The 20,635-nt window shown below is 33.9% G+C and overlaps 1 protein-coding gene across 1 annotated transcript; it reads right to left on the reverse strand.

Annotated features, from left to right (window-relative positions):
- Window positions 1-17,074: 17,074 nt before the first annotated feature.
- On the reverse strand, window positions 17,075-19,757 carry LOC115988109 (scarecrow-like protein 6). The gene is made up of 2 exons (XM_031111748.1): window positions 19,362-19,757; window positions 17,075-19,209 (listed from the first exon to the last, which is right to left on the reverse strand). The coding sequence occupies exon 2, from the start codon at window positions 19,131-19,133 to the stop codon at window positions 17,259-17,261; it is 1,875 nt and encodes a 624-aa protein (XP_030967608.1). The 5' UTR covers window positions 19,134-19,209; window positions 19,362-19,757; the 3' UTR covers window positions 17,075-17,258.
- Window positions 19,758-20,635: the final 878 nt, after the last annotated feature.

Consider the following 20,635-nt stretch of genomic DNA (forward strand, 5'->3'; position numbering starts at 1 on the left):
ACATGTTTTGCATTCACTAGTGCTAGTTAAACCTTTAGACCTTTTAGCTCATATTACATGTTCTTATGTCTTTGTCATGCCTAGTTTTACATCATGTTCCATCATTCTTAGCATGTCATGCTCTTTATGCTTTGTAGCATTTTTTAAAGATGTTTTTGTCTTTTGTTTGAGCTTCAATTTCTCATTCATCTTGCACCCCTCATGCATCATCTTTCACCCTTGTTCGTATCTTCTTTTCTTTCCCTCCTTCCTCTTGATTCATTTGTCTATTCGTGACAAAAAGGGGGAAAAGATTTTATGACTCATGTGCACATTCTTAGGGGGAGAAATTCTACCTCATGCACATTCGTAGAAGGAGAAATTCATAGGGGAGATGTATATATCAAGGGGGAGAAGACATTCTCTCATGAGAAAATTTCTTTTATGAGAAAACCTTGCTTTACCTTATGCTTGTTTTCTCGGTGTTTTATGGTGCTTTGTGGTCTATGCTTTATTGCTCTCATCGCATCGTGTTTATGTGTTGAACATGTATACATCCTTATGCTTGTTTTGATGATCATTTGCTTTGCTATGTGGTCATTGTAGTCATTTCTATATGACTGTTTTGGTGTATGATCAAGTTGCTCTTATGTTTCACATCATGTTTACTTGATCACAATTTACTTGTTACATTATACTTGTCCTTTTATTACTTGCTTTACCTTAAGGGTTTAATGTGTTTTGTGCAAGTGTTTCAGGTTACAAGTATATATGTTCCAAGTTCATCACAGCTCCTAAGATTCATGATAGGGGGAGTGATATGATGGGGGAGAAAGAGAGAAAGAGCTTTGTGCTACATTAACTATGTTTGCTTTGCTCATAGTTCATGATTATACTTAGTTATTTAAAATATTGTAGTTTGTGACTATCTCAATGCTTGTGTAGCATTCTCTGTGTACTTTTAGATATTGCTAAAATGTCTTAAGTACTTCACACTTGTGCCCTAGTAGGATTGTTCCTAGATGCATATACTTCGTGTATTTTGCATTGGTTGTGTGATTGGACATGCAAGTAATCATAAGTGATTGCTTTATTATACATGTCCAGATGAACATTTACTTGTTATATGTTCATTGCAGTCATTCTTTAATGACTAACCTTGTGTGATCAATTTTTTTGTTTACATGTTATCAAATGTTTATAAACTTGGTCACTTTATGCTTGCTCTTGCTCATACCTTGTGTTCAACTTGCCATAAGCTTAATGAAAGTTTTGTTTGTGTGCGAGTATTTCAGGTTACAGGTATAAACTGCAAGTGCTTCACAGTTTCTAGATTAGGTGTGAGTGAGTTTTGCCATTATTCCCAAACTCACGTTTAAGTCTAAAGTTTGTGTTAGGGGTTTTGTCACGGAATAGCCAAAGGGGGAGATTCTAAAGTTGTGATTTACAAATATGTATTTTGTTGGCTTTTATTCCATGCCAAATTTTATTGTAATTTTATTCAATCTTGTGTACCCTGTATTTATTGTGGGATGTGATTGTAAGGGTTGTGCGTTAGAGAGAGAGAGAGAATGTGTAAAGACTCAAGCAAGTGAAGCTAGAAGAATTCTTGCGGGTGTCTCACGACTAAGCTTCCCGCGAAATGAAGCATATGCCTTGCACATGACTGGAATACGAAGAGTCTGTACAGATGGAGACAGTTGTGTCTCGTGAGTAAGGCCTTCCCGCGAGACACTCGCGAAACATTCTGTTTTGCCAGTTTGTACTGCCTGATACACGCTTTCTGTACCCTCATTATATATACCCATATTACCCACAAATGTGATAAAGAGTTTCTGAAAGAAAACCCTAGCAAAAACACTGGAGAGTTAGAAATTTTTATACCAACAATTCTCTACACCTTTGTTTGTGGGATTTCCTCATCTCCTACCTCTCCATTTCCATACCATTGAGAGGTTAATAACCCAAACACTTACCACACCTTTCGAGAGTGTCCAATGAGGTTTTGGTGCTGTTGGGAAACATTGGAAGGAGCCAAGGATGACAGATGCAACATGGAGCTTGTTGCGGGATCCGAAGAGCTAGACAAGACACGGTTCTAAGAAGCCTTGTTGGAGTAGGAGCTTGGAGGGTTTAGGTACAACGGGTAGATTAGACTTGGAGGGTCTCTTGCTTACCCATGTATCCCAACTAATTGTCTAGTGGATCGATTACCACTTGGAGGGCGGCGGAGAGGTTTTTCGTCGAGTTCTTCGGTTTCCTCTTCGATAACACGTCTCGGTGTTATCTATGTTTGCATCTCTCTTCCCTACTCTTGTTCATTTCATTTTACTATTGTGTTACTTTAAATATGGATTAGAGTAGCTCTTGTGTTTGTATGCTTGTGTTTACACTATTCCGCATTTAGTATTAAGTTAGTGTAAAATCAACCAAGCCGTAATTTGAATTGGGGGTCTAAACAAGCTCTTGTGTTTTCACACATTTCAAGCTTTCAAGACTGATGAATTAGGTACTCAAGCCTTTTATTGGAAAATTTGTTGTTTTCTACTTTGATGATATCTTAATTTTTAGCCGTAGCAATCAAAAGCATGTGCAGCACCTATGAGAAGTGTTGACTGTGTTGATGGAAAATAAGTTGTAAATTAGTCTAAAGAAGTGTAGCTTCCTGACTAGTTGGTTAATTTTCTTGGGGTTCGTAGTTAGTGTTGAAGGTATTCATGTAGATGATGAGAAGATGCATGCTATTAGGGAATGGCCAACTCCCAAGATAGTTTCTGAGGTATGTACTTTTCATGGCCTTGCTACATTTTATCTTTGATTTATTCAAAATTTTAGTAACATAGTCGCCCCTATTACTGATTGTTTAAAGAAGGGGAAATTTATATGGGATGGAGAGGCTGAGAAGAGTTTCTCTATAATTAAAGAAAAATTAACTATATCTCCAATTTTGGCACTCCCTAATTTTGATAAGGTGTTTGAGTTGGAATGTGATGCAAGCGGGGTGGGGATAGGTGTTGTTCTTTCTCAAGAGGGTCCCCCGGTTGCTTTTCATAGTGAAAAACTAAATGAAGCTAGACAAAAGTGGTCAACTTATGAACAAGAGTTGTATGCAGTTATTCGAGCCTTGAAGCATTGGGAGCCTTACTTAATCCCAAAGGAGTTTGTAATTTTTTCTAACAATGAGTCATTGAAATATTTCAAGAATCAAAAGTACGATCGAAAGTCATGCATTAGTAATTTTCTGCAGAATTCTCAAACCAACCCAAGCCCATATGACGTGTAGGGTTAAGTGTTTCACTCCATGTATAAAAGAAAAAGCCTTAACTACGTTTTAGAGGTCTTTGTTGAGTTGTGTGTTGAATCTTTTATGAGATCTGAGAGGTGTTTACCTTTATACATACACATACAGTTATCAAGATCAAGATTCATGTCAAGAACTTGATGATTGCTTCAGTTGTTTCATAAAAAACTTTCAAGAAGATCTGAAACCTTTGAGTGGAGTCTTAAAGTCACAAGTAGGAGAACTTGTGGTTGCTGCAGATCAAGGAAAGAAGTAATCCATGGACTCAAAGTTGTCACATGGTTGTGATAGTAAGTTTTCTACACGAGGTAGCAATAGGATGTTAGTGTTCTAAGTCTTATTGTACAAACTTCAATTCTTTCATAATGGATCTATTTTTACCTTGAGGATAGCTAAGTTAAATCCTCCCCAGGTTTTTTATCGGCTAGGTTTTCCAAGGTCATCAAAGTTGTGTGTTCTTTATTTTTTGAATTATATCTGTTTTACACATTATAGACACTCGATTTTGCATCCATGATTTAATCAAGGAAAATGACTGGAATGACCATCCGTGTACCCCAAAAATCATGATTGCATTACATGCATCAATTTGTTCTTGCATTACATGCATTAATTCATTCATTGCGTATCATAAAAATGATCTTAAGGTTTTAACAGTCGCAACGATGTGTCCGGTTTCTAAATCGGACCATCGGATCGAAGATATCGCATGATCAAATTTGCACAGTCAGCATGCATTGTGTCTAGGTAGAATCAACCGTGCATGATTAATTTAAATTAATTCTGATTGGCTAAAAAATTAAAATTAATTAAGTAATTTTGTGATTGGTTGATAATTAGTATTTTAAATAGGATTGCTTGCATAAGAATAAAATGGATGATTGGATAACAATAAAATTATGGATAATCTGAACTTTATCGAGATTTATTTTAGGGTATTTCTCTACAAGATAATTATTCCTGAAAAAGCCCGAATTATCCAAAAAAGAGATAAAGATCTTAGAATATGGGTGAAAGCCCATCTAGGTGCAAGGGCCGACTCAAGAAAACCTAAAAGGGGAGTCCAAAACGCACCCAAACACAAAAGTACGTTTGGTGCCCAAGAGTACCATTCAGCACTTTTGGAATGCTGAACAATACTTTAAAAGGGCCGAATTGCACCCTTAAGGGCTAAGGCCCAACTCCCTTCGAGTGACGATAAGGCACACCATTTTCGACCTTTTCGTAAAAGGATGCGTCCGGATTCGCATTTTAATCATCCTTGTCTATTTTTTAGAGTTTTCCAGCCTCTATAAATAAAGACTGGATCTCATAATCCAAGACACTTTTTTTACACTCTAAGAGGCACACACTTTTAGGCTCACAAATTGCTCATATTTGTTGATCCCCTCTCTTATATTTGCTGTTGAAATTAGGGTTTTTAGGTTTCAAAGATAATTGAATAAATTTCTTTGAACCCTAAAATATTCTCTCAAGAACAAGAACAAGACATGCAAGAGGTTGATTTCAATCACCATTTCCTTTCTTTTATGTCTTTCTCTTATGATGATGCATGTTTTTTTTTTTTTTTTTATCCATATACATGAATTGTTAATCATTGTTTGGTTTAAAGCATGATCTTGAATTTTTTACATATAATTGTTATAATCTTTTTCCTAATTTCAATGATCTGCATATAATCAATTCTTTTTCTTAAAGTAAAAACAGATCTGCATCTTTATTAGATGTAGATCTAAATTTTTCTTAAAATAAAAACAGATTTGCATCTTTCTTAGATGTAAATCTGAAATTTTTTTTAATCAAAAACATATCTGCATCTTTCTTAGATGTAAATTTGAATTTTTCTCAAATCAAAAAATGATTTGTATCTCTTATAAATATAGATCTGATTTTTTTTAACATATGCGGATTTTGAAACAAAGAAAAAGATTATGCATGATTGTGTTTATGGCTGTTTGTTTTGTTTGGTTCATATAGCATAAATTCATGTTATGAGTGGAAATCTTTTCATAAAAAATTTTGTCCATATATTTTGAACATATGAAAAACAAATTTGATTTTTTTTTTTTTTTTTTTTCAGTTATCAAAAACCATTTTTTTTATCATCATAAAACAGATCTGATCTTTTACAAACCAAAAACCAATTTTTTCTAGTTCTCAAAAATAGATCTGATGCTTTTTCAAATCAAAAGACTTTGTTTTATGTAATAAACACAGATCTAAATTTTTATCTATAAAAACCATTTTTTCTACATATTACAAAACAAATTTGGTATTTTTTTAATAAACCAAAGTCAATTTTTTTTAATCACCGAAACAAATCTGAATTTTTTTAAACAAAGAAGAGGATACATATCATTCATAGTATGCATAAAAGGGGTACATAGGTCACAAGAGTCTAGAAGACTAGATTCTGTCTAGTCGGAATGGGTGCCTAACACCTTCCCATTCCGTAACCTAGCCTCCAAATCTAGTTTCTTTGGATAGGTAGACTTAGGTCTTATCTTTGTCTTATTTTTGGGTAGATTGTAGCTAGGACCCAAAGCCTTGTAGTTTTCAATTTACCAAATGTATTTTTTTCAATCAATAAAGGAATTATTCAGTCATGTATTTTTGTATATAGTTTTTCTTATTTTTTTGCATAAAAAATAAGTGGCAACTCCACACTACTTACCCAAAAAGAGAGGTGCCCTAAAAAGCACACAAAATCAATCTCTCTCTTTTTTGAGAAGCAAACCAAAGTCAATTTTTTTTAATCACCGAAACAAATAACTGAATTTTTTTAAACAAAGAAGAGGATACATATCATTCATAGTATGCATAAAAGGGGTACATAGGTCACAAGAGTCTAGAAGACTAGATTCTGTCTAGGTGGAATGGGTGCCTAACACCTTCCCATTCCGTAACCTAGCCTCCGAATCTAGTTTCTTTGGATAGGTAGACTGTAGGTCTTATCTTTGTCTTATTTTTGGGTAGATTGTAGCTAGGACCCAAAGCCTTGTAGTTTTCAATTTACCAAATGTATTTTTTTCAATCAATAAAGGAATTATTCAGTCATGTATTTTTGTATATAGTTTTTCTTATTTTTTTGCATAAAAAATAAGTGGCGACTCCACACTACTTACCCAAAAAGAGAGGTGCCCTAAAAAGCACACAAAATCAATCTCTCTCTTTTTTGAGAAGCACTTTCATGGTCTCTCACACACATATTGGTTTAACCTAGATCTAATTAACAAACTTGTTAATCAACTTAGCTTAATATTAGGTTAAACATATTGTATTAAGGGGTCTAAAAACTAACAAGTGGTATCAGAGTAGGTTAGCTCTTGTGTTAGATCTCTTGATCTAAGAGTTGATCATTGACCACTGTTGTCATGGAACACGGTCACTCTCTTGTGATCCCTCCTCACTTTGATAGGAATAACTATGCCTATTGGAAAGTGAGGATAAAAGCCTTCTTGAAATCTATAGATGAGAGAGTGTGAAATTCCATTGAATACGGATGGGAGAAACCGACTACTCCTATTAGTGAGTGGTTAACATCCCAAAAAGAAGCAGCCGCTTTTAATACCAAAGCCATGAACGCTATTTTTAATGCTGTTTCTATGGAGGAGTTTAGGAGAATCTCAAATGTTGAGGTTGCACATATTGCTTAGAAAATTCTCCAAACTATGCATGAAGGCACAAAAGCAGTTAAAATAAACAAGTTGCAGCAGTTAACAACTAGATTTGAAAGCATTAGGATGTCTGATGATGAAAGTTTTGATGAATTCTATACTAAGCTTAATGATATTGTTAATTTTGCATATAATTTGAGTGAAATATATGATCAACCTAAGATTGTTAGGAAGATACTTAGATCCTTAACTGAGAACTTTAGACCTAAAGTGACTGTCATTACTGAAAGCAAGGATGTGGACTCCGTCCCTGTTGATGAGCTTGTAGGATTTCTTTAGTCCTATGAGTTAGACCTGCCCAAAATAAAAAAATCCAAATCAATGGCTTTTAAGTCAGTTGATGATGCTGATGACAATGGATTTGATGATGAACTCTCTTCTATAGAGATTGCATATCTTGCCAAGAACTATAGAAACTTTCTTAGGAATAACAACAAAAGGGCAAGAGGTAGAAACAACGTTGAACCTAAGAATTTTAAGAAAAATGAACCAATTAAAATCAAGAATGCTGAAAAATCAAAAGAAAAAGTTGGTCAGTCTTCTAATAATTCTTTAGGTCAACAATGTTTTGGTTGTCAAGGGTATAGTCATGTGAAATCTGAATATCCAACATTCTTGAGATCAAAAGGTAAAGCTATGGTTGTAACCCTTAGTGATGGTGAAGTTTCTAATCACGAGTCTAGAAGTGATGAAGATGGAAACTTCTTTGCTTTCACAGCTACTGCTATAGTTGATGAAAGTGTTTTGGTTGAAGAGAACCCCTCTGATGGGGAACTCTTTGAGTGTGTTGACTTGCAAGAAGCTTATAACAAGCTATGCAAGGTTGTTGCAAAGGCTGTTATGAGTGTGGACTTAGGGCTAAAGAAGATTGCCACTCTTGAACATGGAAAGAAAAACTTCTTGTTGAATTTGCTTGATGCTAATGAACTAGTTAATAAGGTGAAGACTAAAAATATGATGTTACTTGATAAGATTAAGAACCTAGAACTAGAATTATTTGTTGCTAGAGAACAAACAAATAGGTCTGCTAGTTCTAAACTTGATCACATGTTGAGTATTCAGAAGTCTCCCTTAGACAAATCGGGTTTAGCTTTTGTTGATAGCATCTCTGCATCTGAAACTCATTCCACAAATTATGTTCCTTCTTTTGAGCCATCAAATATATAGGTTGTCAAATCAAAAGAAGAGGTTCCTGCTCCTAGGAAGATTAGGGTTAATCTGAAACAGTCTAAGCTCAAGAATCCTAACCTCCCTAAGGACAAGAAGCATAATAGATCTTTGTGGGTTTGTCATTTTTGTGGAAAGGCTAGGCAGACTCGCCCAAATTGCTTCAAGTTGCAAGCTGCAAAGTAAGCAAATAAGTAAAAAGTACTTGTGCCTTAAGCACAAGATCCTATGGTACTTATTGGTGAATTGGCAAAGGTTTTAAACCTTTATACCAATGTTGGAGTTACTCATCATTCAAATATGAATAATAAGAGGTTATGGATGCAAAAGACTCAATCTAATTAATTCTTTCTGCCATGGTCCTTGTGCTTCATCTCAAAATCCTTTGTGACTTTTTTTTTCCTTGATGTTTTTATTTTCTTTTGCTTTTAGGATTTGCATTGCATTACATTCATGCATTTCATATTAAGTTTTTTTTTTTTTTTTTTTCAAAAATTAATAAATAAAAAAATGGAAAGAGGAATGTGGAAGGATGTGTTTTGTATTACATATCATGGATGTGTACTTTCTATGTATTGCATGTTGTGTGTGAGTTGTTTATAGTTTTTAATCACATGATCTTGATTTTGAACTCATATGCTTTTGATTGTAAGAACTAAAATATTCTAAGTGAAAGGCATAAATAATCATCTCATCACTATTTACTAGCCAATCATGAACACCTTAGTACATATAATAAGATTTTGTGCTTGAGAAAGTGTAGCATATGCATAAAATGAAAATAAGGTGTAGCCTTAAAATAAATAAATAAAAGGAAAAGAAATAAATAAGTAAATAAATAAAATATATGTAAACAATAAGGCTAAAATAAAATATAAAATGCAAGATTGCAAGCTTATTTTCTAGGAGATGTGGGAGTTATATGATGTAACTTTTTAGATGATAGTCACTTTCAAACTTATGTGATGAATAATATAGAAATTGTGGTTGATTACTATCACCTCACATGTATCTCATGCTGCTACTAGTTGCACACACTTCATGAGTTATTCTTTGCTAAACTTAGTACATGAAATTGTGTGTGAATTTGGTTTGGCCATCCAAGATTATATATTCTATGATTTTGATACAAAATGTATTCATTGGATTGAAAATTTGGGGGTAAAATGTGTGAAGATCTTGTTTTTGAAGTTCTGGGTTGAAAACAAATGTTTTCGAAAAACTTTTAAACTCATTCTCATGCATTTCATTCATGAAATTATATGGTTTGAGTGTTTTCTACATAAAATTTCTGCTGTTTTTCAAAAATCTTGTTTTCCAAAATTTTGATCAATCGAATGTGTTTTTCAACCGATCGAAAATCCTTTAAGTTTTTAAGCTTGGTCTCTGCATGGTTCGATAGCTCCTCGATCAGTCAAAATTGTTTTTTCGATTGATCGAATCCAATTTTCGACCGATCGAAATTTTAAAAGTTTTTAAAGCAAACCTTTCGTCTAGCTCAATCGGTACCCGATTGGTACTCGACCGATTGAAATTCAAAAGAAAAGAAAAATAAAAGACTTTTTCCCTCATGTGTTTATCACTTTTTCAAAATAGTCTTCTCTCTTTTTCTTCCTTTTCTTTCTGGACCGATCCAATCCAAGGTTTCTTGTCATTTTCTTCCACAAATCATCAAAGGTTTTTGTGCTCACATATTGGTAAGACCTACATACCCTTCGTTTTTCAAGTTATTTACATTTTTCATGCATTTTCTTAGGAATTTCGAACAAATTTTTTTGATATTTTTGATGTTTGGATTGTTTTTTGTTCAAATTTAATCAATGGATTTTCGTTCCTAGGTCATATACATATGAATCTCATGCATTAATTGGATTAATTTTGTGATTTGAGAAGGATTGAAAATTCTAGGGCTTGAAATTTTGAGAAACTGGGGTTTTGTTCAATTGGTTTAAATTTGATAAAATTGACTTGTGTAATTGATGAATTATGTCATTATATGATGTTTCCTAACTAGTGTAATGATTAATTGATCAATTTGATTTGGTTTTGAAAAATGGAATTTTAAAAAATTGGGGTTTTTGGTTAAGACTCTTGGTACATGTCAATTATTGGTAAATGTTGAAAAATTGAACAAGTTTTTACGCATTAGAGCATGCATCATATGTGCATTCATTACATGCATCATATAGATTGTTATTTATTGATATATTTTGTGCTTTAACTCTTTCTAATGCAGTCTACCATTGGTTTTTGTATTTTTCTTGCTTTTCCTTTTCCTTTCTACTCTCAAATCATGGTTAGGAAATCTAGAGCCTAGAAAACCTCTACTTCATACTCCTCTTTTGCTTTTCAGAGTGATAGGTTTTAGTTTAAGTCAAATCAAGAGACGTATGAGAAGTTAGTTGTCTTTAGGTCTTTTTGGGTTGAGAGGAAAGTTATTCTAAATGAGGTTGACCTTGAGATTCGTAGGAACTTTGAGTGTCGAGGTTGGTTACCTCTTTTAGATGTAGAGCATCCCTATTAGGACATATGTGAATCATGTTAGGAACATATGTCAATATAGAATTGGCTAATCCTTTGGCAAAACACACTTTACTTGTAATTTGGTAGATCTAGGACGTGTTTAATACTTCAAGGAACAAGGTTTCAAGTTCAAGTGTTAAAGCCATACAAGTCTGTCTAAGAATCAAGTGAAGAAGTGCTGGATTTTAAAACTCGACAACTAGTATCTATCGAGGTTTAAATGGCTGTTTAAGCCCGATGCTCGATAGTTGCTCGATAGATAAGGTATCTATCGAGATTTAAGAAAATTAGATTTTCGGTTCTGATTTTCATCCAATCTATGTATAGATGTTTGGGTTTTCTTTTCTCACAACCCTAAACATATATGAGGATTGTTTTAAGGGCAATCACAGCTAATGCACCTCATTGTAAAAGTTTTTCACAAGTATATTGTGAACAGGAGACATATGCCCTAGTTCATCTTTCTCTTCAAGAAGCTGCTGTGTTTGTACACCGTAGGGTTTTATAATGAACGAGCTTCATGATCTTCATCGTGTTGATGAACTGAAGAACTTTGCAGCCAACATCTTTCTTAAGTTGGTGTGTAAGTCGCGTACTGAATTTCGCGCATCAAATTGGTTAGTCACGTATTGGGAACCGCGATTGAAAGGAGAGATTGTCACTACAGAACAAGTCTAATTGGGTATTGGGGTAAGGATTCAACTATAGGTTGGTATAAGGTACTAAGATTCCTTTACTTGTAACCACTTGTTGTGATAATAGTAGATTCTCAAGAGTGGTGACCTTAAAATCATTCGGTGGGGTTTTTGCCGTGTAAGTTTTCCCCATTCGTAAACAAATCGCCGTGTCAATTTATTTCCCGCTGCATATTAACTTAGTTGGTAATTTGTTTGTGCTACCACGCATATTGCATGTTAATTAACTTAATAAATTCACTTGGTTAATTAATTAGTTAATTTATCACAAGAAGTCAATACATTCTTAGCCTATCAATCCCCCTCCGGATGCTTTGATTAGAGAGTTTTATTTAAACCTCTTTATCCACTCCGATTATTCCAACATTCATTATGTGAAGACTTGGATAAGAGGTGAAGAGTTTGTCATTACCCCTGAGGTAGTGGCTTCTGCTCTTAGTGTACCTTTGGTGCAACAGCTTGTGTATCCTTACACAGAAATTCCTCTTCTCGATGACATCATGTCTCTTCTTACTGGTACTTCCATTAGTTAGGGTACTGATCCTAGAGTTACCACACATGAGCTTACAGAGCTCAATTACTTGTTCTTTAGCATTTCTTGTCACAGTATTTGGCCTATTTCTCATATATATACCATTCTCATTGAGAGATGTGCGTTCTTGTACACTCTCATCACTAATGCTCCTATCAGTTTTTCTACTCTTTTTATTCGTTCTCCTGTTGAGGTTCATAGGAGTAGCGATAGGTCTCATGGTTTATTCCTTCCTATTTTCATTCATAAGATTTTGTTAGATTTAGGTTTAGAGGACTTCCCAACATCTGAGTCTGTTCATATCATCGGTTCCATAGGTGCCACCTTTCTTAGGCAAAGGGTTGCTCAGTTAAAAGCAAGTTCTAAATGCCCTCGTGTTGAGTCTTCTACAGGTGATGCATCTAGAGCCCCTCCTTCTAGTGATCCTACAGTTGATGCTTTTGTGGACCCCACTGCTGCCGTGGAACTTCCACCATCTACATCATCCTCTTCATCTATGCGTACTATGCTAGAGATGTGTCTCACTGTTCAGGCGGCACATGGACAGCTTTTGTTAGATTTGTTTAATAAGGTTGCGGCCTTACGAGCAAATTTGGCGAATACTAGAGGTGCTTCTCCACACGCTCCACCCTCTGATGAGTCTTGATTGCCCTTTGGCAATACATCACAAAAAGGGGGTGTGCATGCTGATAGGGGGAGATGAGCAAATTTGAGTTATTTTGGTGTAAATTGTATTTTAGGTGAGATATGTTTTTGATGATGTGTTGTATATGTTAGGGGGAGACAATGTTTTTATGTTTTTTACGTTTCTTGTTTTATTTATGTTTATGTTCTTGTTTCACATTATAATACATTGGTTATGATTTATATTATGAGGTTATTCATGGTATATGTCTTTTTATTTTATATTTTTTTGAAATCAATAATTTTATTTTGGTTTACTTGTATTTTCCATACATGTGTTTATGGTTTGTTTAGTGTTTCAGGAATTTATAGGTTGATTCATTCAAAGCTACTGTCTACTTTTGCAACTGATAGATAGTAGTTAAGTTGAATTGTATTTTGGCCAATAATGTGTAATTGTATTTTGGGCATTTTGTGGTCTAAGTCTTATTGTACAAACTTCAATTCTTTTATAGTGGATCTATTTTTACCTTGAGGATAGCTAAGTTAAATCCTCCCCAGGTTTTTTACCCGTTAGGTTTTCCTGGGTCATCAGAGTTGTGTGTTCTTTATTTTCCGCATTATATCTGTTTTACACATATTGGTTTAACCTGGATCTAATTAACAAACTTGTTAATCAACTTGGCTTAATATTAGGTTAAACATATTGTGTTAAGGGGTCAAAAAACTAACATAAATGAACATTTTTAGTCTTGAATATTTCCATAACTACGCCTCTCAAAAAATGGAAGATGTTGAAAAATATCTTTTAAAAAAATTATTTTGTTATGTTTCTTTTGTTAACATTTTGTTACGATTGCTTACATGTTAGTTTTATTTTTTATAGACTATTAATTTGGTGAATTTTAGTAGTATATTTATTCTTGAATGGTCGGTATTTTTTATTTATTTAATGGTTTGACCCTTCAAATATAAAATTCTAATTATGTCCCAAGTCGCAACTCTACTTTTATGGAAAGATGTATAAATTTTTTTTTTTTTTTTTTGAAAATTGTATAAACAAATTTTGAATGCAAAGATAGTCATACAAATAAAAACTAAAAATAATTGGCAAGCACAATAATTATTAAATTTTGAATGAAAACACAAAAATCATTTTCACAACTAGTGCAATTATTCACTTTGGCAAATATTTTAAGATGCTATTACATTGCATCTTCATACTTTAAAATAAGGTTGTCCACGGATCAGGTTAAGGCTTCACTTGGACTCAACCTGATCCCAGTGGGTGGTAGAACAGAGGACCCGTCGTCAACTAGTAACATCAACGGGTCAGTTCTTCCATGGATCGAGTTGGTTTCGGTCAAAATCAAGAAAGGCAAAGGCAATCACAATTCCAACATAAAATGCACTAGATCCAATAGAAATCTCTCTAGATCTAATGAGATCTCGCTGGATCTAGTGAAATATCTCAACAAATTGGTCGAAATCTCACCAAATCTAGTTGAGATTTAACTAGATTTTGTAGATCCCTTTGGATTTTCCTCGGGTTTTCGGTCGGGTCGGTTTGCTCAGGTTTTGGAGGAGATAAACCAAGACTCGAATAGTAGAAATTGGGTTCTGAAGGCGTTGACTTGCCGCCAACAACCACAGCTTGGCTTGGGTCTATCAGGTCACTTGGGTGGATCGGTTAATTAATGGTTCCCTCAGACAACCCTACCTTAAAATATGATTTACTACTTCAAAGAAAAAATGGGGAAAAAAACCCCTATTTTTCATCTATTCTCATCTCTACGTGATAGAGAGTCATGCACAATTTTGGATAAAGTTTCCCCTTCCGGAATGATATATGGCCAAGGATTACCTATAGGATGGCCTTGAAATTCTTTCCAATCTAACTATGTTTATCTTACTTCTGCTGTTCTAATAGTCATTTTCATCCTAAAATTATGAACTAATATTATCAAATATATCTTTGGATATTCTTTTTAAAATATACTATAATAATTAGAAGTTTGGTTGCATGAATATGAAATTGCTAATTTTTGAGTTATCCCTTGGGTAATGTTAAGCCCATCAATACATTATTTTGATACATGCTCTCAGCATTCAACTTAGTTAATTAGGATGGTAACCCTAGGTGCATGAAACTTAGATAGACATATGTAAGTAATGCCCATCCATAAACAGGACATGATCTCTGCAAAATCCCAATGAACTACAATAGAAAACAAAACCCTCTTATTAATTGGGATAAATAATCTATTTCGTACCAAGTTGGTTTTAAAAAGAAAAAATCCATGTCATAGTTGTTGAATTATACATTGAAAATCAAGTTCTAAATATATATATATATATATATATATATAAATTTTTGAAAATCAAGACATCAAAGGGAGCGTTCTGCTACGAGTTGCTTCATGAAGAACTATTATTATTATTCTTATTATTAGTAATAGAATTAGAATTGGACTAGATCATTAATACTCTGATTAGTACTGTAGACTTTTTTAATTTAAGGTTTCTTATGGTATTATACTATCTTGTTATCCAGTTATCATTTTTCATACGTAAATGAAAGTTTAAGTTACTTTTCTAAAGAAAAAACACTTAGTTTAATAAAACCTAAGCTTTCATACATGTTGCCACATTAAATAAGAGTTTCTTTTTTTCTTTTTTGTAAATCAATAATGTATATAACATAGATAAGTTTGATTTTTGTTTGGCCTTATAATATTGTATCATATAAGTTTTGAGCTTCCTTATATGTTGCAATATTAACTAGGAGGTTTTTATTTTTTTATTTTTTTAATAAGCTAATCTAAACAGTGCAGTGTTTAGTTTATATTATCTCATTTAAATAATTTTATAAAAAATTAAAAATGCAATTTACATTAAACCATCAATGCAAATAGAATAACATTCTTATAATTTAAAGAAAACCATTACTCTCATAAAATAAAAATAAAATAAAATAAGAAATACCACTACTCATCCCATTACATATATAAATGGAAACCTAAGTTTAGGAATACTTGAGCATCACTTACGTGTTGTAAAATTAAATAAGAAGTTTTTTTTTCCATAAATCATCTATATATAATCTTTTTTTTTTTAGAAACATATATAAATATATATATATATATATATATATATATATATATATATATATAAACATAAACGGAAGACTTTTCATATCAAGGTTGCGTTTAATAATAGCAAGTTTAAATAAAAAGCTTCCAAGTTTTTGAAAGAGAGTTTAATCTAATCATTTGGGCCTCCAATGGTACAAGACCCATGTGATTTCATCACTGGAAACATTAAAAAATTCAATCTAACAACATCCAATTCATTGTATAATAATACGAAGTATTGGCATGCATAATATAACATTCACAAACCGTATAATAAACACAATTAATTCAATTATATATTGTTTTGTACCCACCATAATTGACATTCGGCAGAAAATATTATAAGCACGATGTGCCTTCTACGGATGCATGTATTAAAGGGAATTTAGTCCAACATCCTATCATTGAGACCTTCAATACCAAACATCTATGAACATGGATCCACATAATCTTCTACCATTATTCTTAGAACAATTTGTCTCAAGTGGGTAAAGATATGTTGCAGATTTCAATGTTCTTAAACAATTGGCTCTGTTAATTATGTTGAGACAAAACACACAATGAAAAACAAAATAATTTGACCCTAAGAGGGACTCCAATCTCACTAAAATTTCATGAGAATGGTGTAGCAGACAGAAGGGGTTGAAACAAATGTCCTATCAAAATGGTATTTGAATCAAACCATCATAAAAAGAATGTTCAGAATTTCTCCACACTACAAATTTTTGGGGGCTAGAACTAAACCAGATGCAAAGGTATTAGCTCTCTCACACACACACATATATATTGCAACCAATCCTGTAAAGCAAGTTGTATCATTCACCTATTACAGTTGAAAAGAACTTTTCCTTTTTCCCCCTTAGGCTTGGAAGAAATATCACAATTACAAGCAATCCTAGCAAGAGTGAAGCATGCAAACAAGTGCTTTTGTCGGATCCCTTTTCCCACCCTTCAGAATTGCAATTACAATATCAAGAAACAATTTTCTCTCCTCATTATTTGGCATATAAGAATTGCAAAAACAAAATTTGAGAGCACAAGGCTACACATGCATATCGCTCCTCAATCATCAGAAAATCACGGTGAATTCACTCACAAGTCTTGTAGAATTGGCAAAAAAATTGTGTGAAGTTGAATAATATGTAGAACAACTTCAAGCTAGAGGAGTGCAGTTCACAAATCAACTCGAGCGTATTGTAACAGATTAAGGGAATATCAAATTAAACAGCCCCATATTGCTAACTTAGAAAAATTGAAAAGATGCATGCACCAAACGGACTCATATCATCCGAGTTAAAATTTTCCTTTCTTGATAACTTGTGTTGCATTGTTGTTAAAAGTGTACAACAAACAATCACAACCACCTTCAAAGCAAAAAACATCATAACAGTAATACCCATATTCAAAGACTAAACATAAGACACCTGTACAGAGCCATCCAGTTACTAAAATATTTGGTTTCTTGATTGGGAACAATGGGTCTAATGTGCATAGACAATTAGCATAGGTGAAGCATAAGCGAGAGAGTTTTTTTTTTGAAAGATCAACTAAAACAGTAAGTTATGAAGCACCCTAGCAATAAAAATTAATTGGTAGTTGTAAAACCAATTCCAAATGCTACTCTTCTCAGCACCTCCAAACTGAAGCTGAGATAAGCTCCCTTCGCTGCCAACAGAGACAAAGTGAAGTTTGCTTCTTCTCGACATGGAATCCCTGAACTGGAGTCCTCTGAAGCAGACACTCTGCTTGGGACTCGGTGAAGTTGCTGAATGTCAATGGGGAGAATCCAGATGACAAAAATAGACTCCTCCATGGAGGCATTTTATCAGGTGAGCGGCGACCCAACACAGTTTTCTCAATTCCCGGTTGCAGCAAATACCTCTCAATCTTTTGCAAGGCATCTAGATTGACATTAACAGCATCCAACGATTCAAGCAGACCCGAATAAGATTGAACAGCATGAATTATGTGGTCGGGAAATGGGACATCGGTGTGATCACAACCTCTATCCAAAGAGACCACAATTTTCGGTGAGAGCTGCTTCACGAAGCCAAGAACCAAAGGAAGGGATAAAGGGTAGTTGGAAAAGGAACCAATTGGCAGATTCACTGCAATTGCCTCACTTTCCGATGCATGAAGGGGCAGTGGCCAAGAACCAGAGTTCAAGGACTCAAGGCTTAAAAATTCAAACTCAAATGCAAGATTTATCTCAGTCGCAAAATGTTTCAAGTTTTCTTGAGTGAAACCGAGCTCAAGTTCATCGTGTGTGGATGGGGATACAAATGCAGTGATTTTAAGAGCTGGACCATTGCCTTGCTTCAAGGCAAGCTCTTGCATAAGAGAAGCCCACTGCCCACCAAACCCAATATCAAAATCAATAATGCGAATGGTATCAAAGCCATCCAAGGCTTCAAGAAGAGCTTGGTTACAAGTAAAATTGGCAAACTGAAGTACAGGAGAGACTTCTGAGAATGATTTGTATGCACCAATCTTGAAAATAAGACTAATGGGTGGTGGTGGGGATGACAAACTCAAAGAAGCATTACAATTAGTATTATTAGTATTATGAAGGAGCAATTGCAAGGCCTCCTTGAAATAGAAAGCAGCCCTTTGAAAAGGCTTACCAATTGGAGAGAGCTGGTGATTGAGCCGCGCCAATATCCCTTGCGCACGTACCGGATTATTCCCAGTTTCTATCAGCTCTGCTAACTGGTATACCTGATCAAATAACAATTGCTGTGAATGCTGTTGCTGTTGGCTTGCCAATTCATTGCACACCACTTTCTGCTTTGAAACCATCATTGGCCTCTGCTGGATATGTTGAGGAAGCATCTGAAGCTGATTTTGCTGTTGTTGTAGCTGCCTTCGAAGAAGCTCTTGCCCCGGTTCAGAAAATGGCAACTTGGGTACCTGATAATTAGGCTCAATACCCCCAAGATTATGCCTTTTCGCCAGTGGTGGTGAAACAAGGTGACGCTCTTGCAATTGGGCATATGTTAAAGGCATAAACAAAGCCTGGTTTTGAGCAAACTGAGCTTGATTCTGTTGTATCATCGGTGGATTGAAAATCTGTGGCTTCTCATCTACATCTTCAATTGTTTGCACCTGCTGTTGTTGTTGTTGTTGTTGTTGATGAAACATGGCTGGTAAATGAGATAGAGAGACCGGCAAAAGGTTATTACTTGTTGCAACAGAGAACATGGGGCTGTGATTTGGGGTCGAAACTGAGCCAAGCCTGGTTGCATTGGTGCCACCACCATTGAATGGAAAATCAGCAGAAGGGTCAATGCTAGGCAACAAATTGTTGGACATTTCAAGACAGCCAAAGGCAGCAGCTTGATCTATGATACCAAAACCTGAGTTGAATTCAATGTCATTGTCTTGACGCAAGAGTTTGTTGAGACCCAGAGATGGGTCTTCAATGTCCCCCATAATCAATCCCATAATAGACTTTTCTTGACCTGATGAGGACTCACACAACACACCTTCCCAATCTTCCATTCCAAGCTCACATTTTTCACCAATGTCCAGTGGCGGCGCCACTTTGAAGGCAGGGTGTTCAAATGAACACCCTGACCTGAGGGGAAAAAAATTTTATATATAATATTTTCTTTTGACTACTCAAAAAAAAAAAAAAAAAATGAATGAACACTCAAACTAATTGAAACCCAAAATGGTTCTAATTTTTGCCCCTTCCTCCAAAAAAATATATATATTTCTTCAGCTTACTTTGGAGTTGACTGTAGAAGGATATGGCAGCACCAGCCTCCAACAGATTACAGATCTGCATTTTAACTCTTCTAATAATTGTTTTTCTCTCTCTTTCCGTCTGAGCTCTTTAACATTTGTGAGCCTCCAATAGATAACAGCTTCCTAACTTGCTAAGTTTGGTCTGTTTTCTCTTGCTTTTTTCTTCTTCTTCTTCGTCTTCTTCGTTACTTCTTCCCACTGATCCCAGTAGTTTTGCTCTCTGTTTACTATTTACTGATTAGATTACAACAACGGTCCACGTGTATGGTTTAGATTTCAAGTCTGCAAAATAGGCAAAAATATAAATTTCTCATCTACATTTGTGAGCTTAAAATATTCTTAAAAAACTTTTTTTTTTTCTCTCTCTCTCTCTCTCTGGGAAGTGGGAACAAAATAAAAGTGCAAAAGAGAAACTCCTCTCTCTATAACAGAACACAAAGAGGCAAGAGAAAAAAATATAATGTTTTTATGAATAACTTCAACGAAACTCTTATTTGTTTTTTTTTTTTTTTTTTTGGGTTGTGACTTATGAAGAAAATGGAAAGGAAAGGTTGGGATTTTGAGATTCCAGGGAAATTATCTATTGGGTGGGTACAGCCGTACTGGTAATAAATAAATAATTATAGTATAAAATTATATGTTTTGTTAATATTTTCTAAATATAGTTTTTAAAAAATTATATCTTTTTTTTCTTGTTTATAATAGGATTTGAAAATGGTTAAAGGTACTGTTTTCAAGATACAGAAAATATTTTTAATGATATAGTTGCAAATAAATTGAAAATAGTAGACCATCTATATTTGTTCAAACTCTTTTATCTCTTAAATTAAGGAATTTATCTTTATTATAAAAAGAATTCACATACTTCAAATTTGAGACTTATTATAAAAAAAAAAATGATGAACTTTATTACCTTATCATTATTCAAAAAAAAAAAAAATCTACAGATTCTAAACGTTACCTTTTGTAAAATAAAAAAATAAAAAAAAATAAATAAATCTCATAAATAAAAATGGTCTCTCAAACAATTATTTTTTGTTTTTAGTATTTTGAAAATTGTTCTTAAAAGTGAAAGCCAAACACATAATAAAAAATTTATTATTTGGAAACTAGTTTCAAGTTTAGTTTTTTGAAAATTGTTTTTATACTATTTGAAAACAAAAATAAAAATCCTTCTACCAAACAGGCCGCTATTTTCTTTTTCTTTTTTTGATGTTATATATAAAAAAAAAATATATATATATATATATATA

The sequence above is a fragment of the Quercus lobata genome, chromosome 4, assembly GCF_001633185.2.
Source record: "Quercus lobata isolate SW786 chromosome 4, ValleyOak3.0 Primary Assembly, whole genome shotgun sequence".
NCBI lineage: Eukaryota > Viridiplantae > Streptophyta > Magnoliopsida > Fagales > Fagaceae > Quercus > Quercus lobata.

Coding starts and splice junctions, on each gene's coding strand:
- LOC115988109 (XM_031111748.1), bottom strand. CDS start 19,133: ATGGAAGATTGGGAAGGTGTGTTGTGTGAGTCCTCATCAGGTCAAGAA.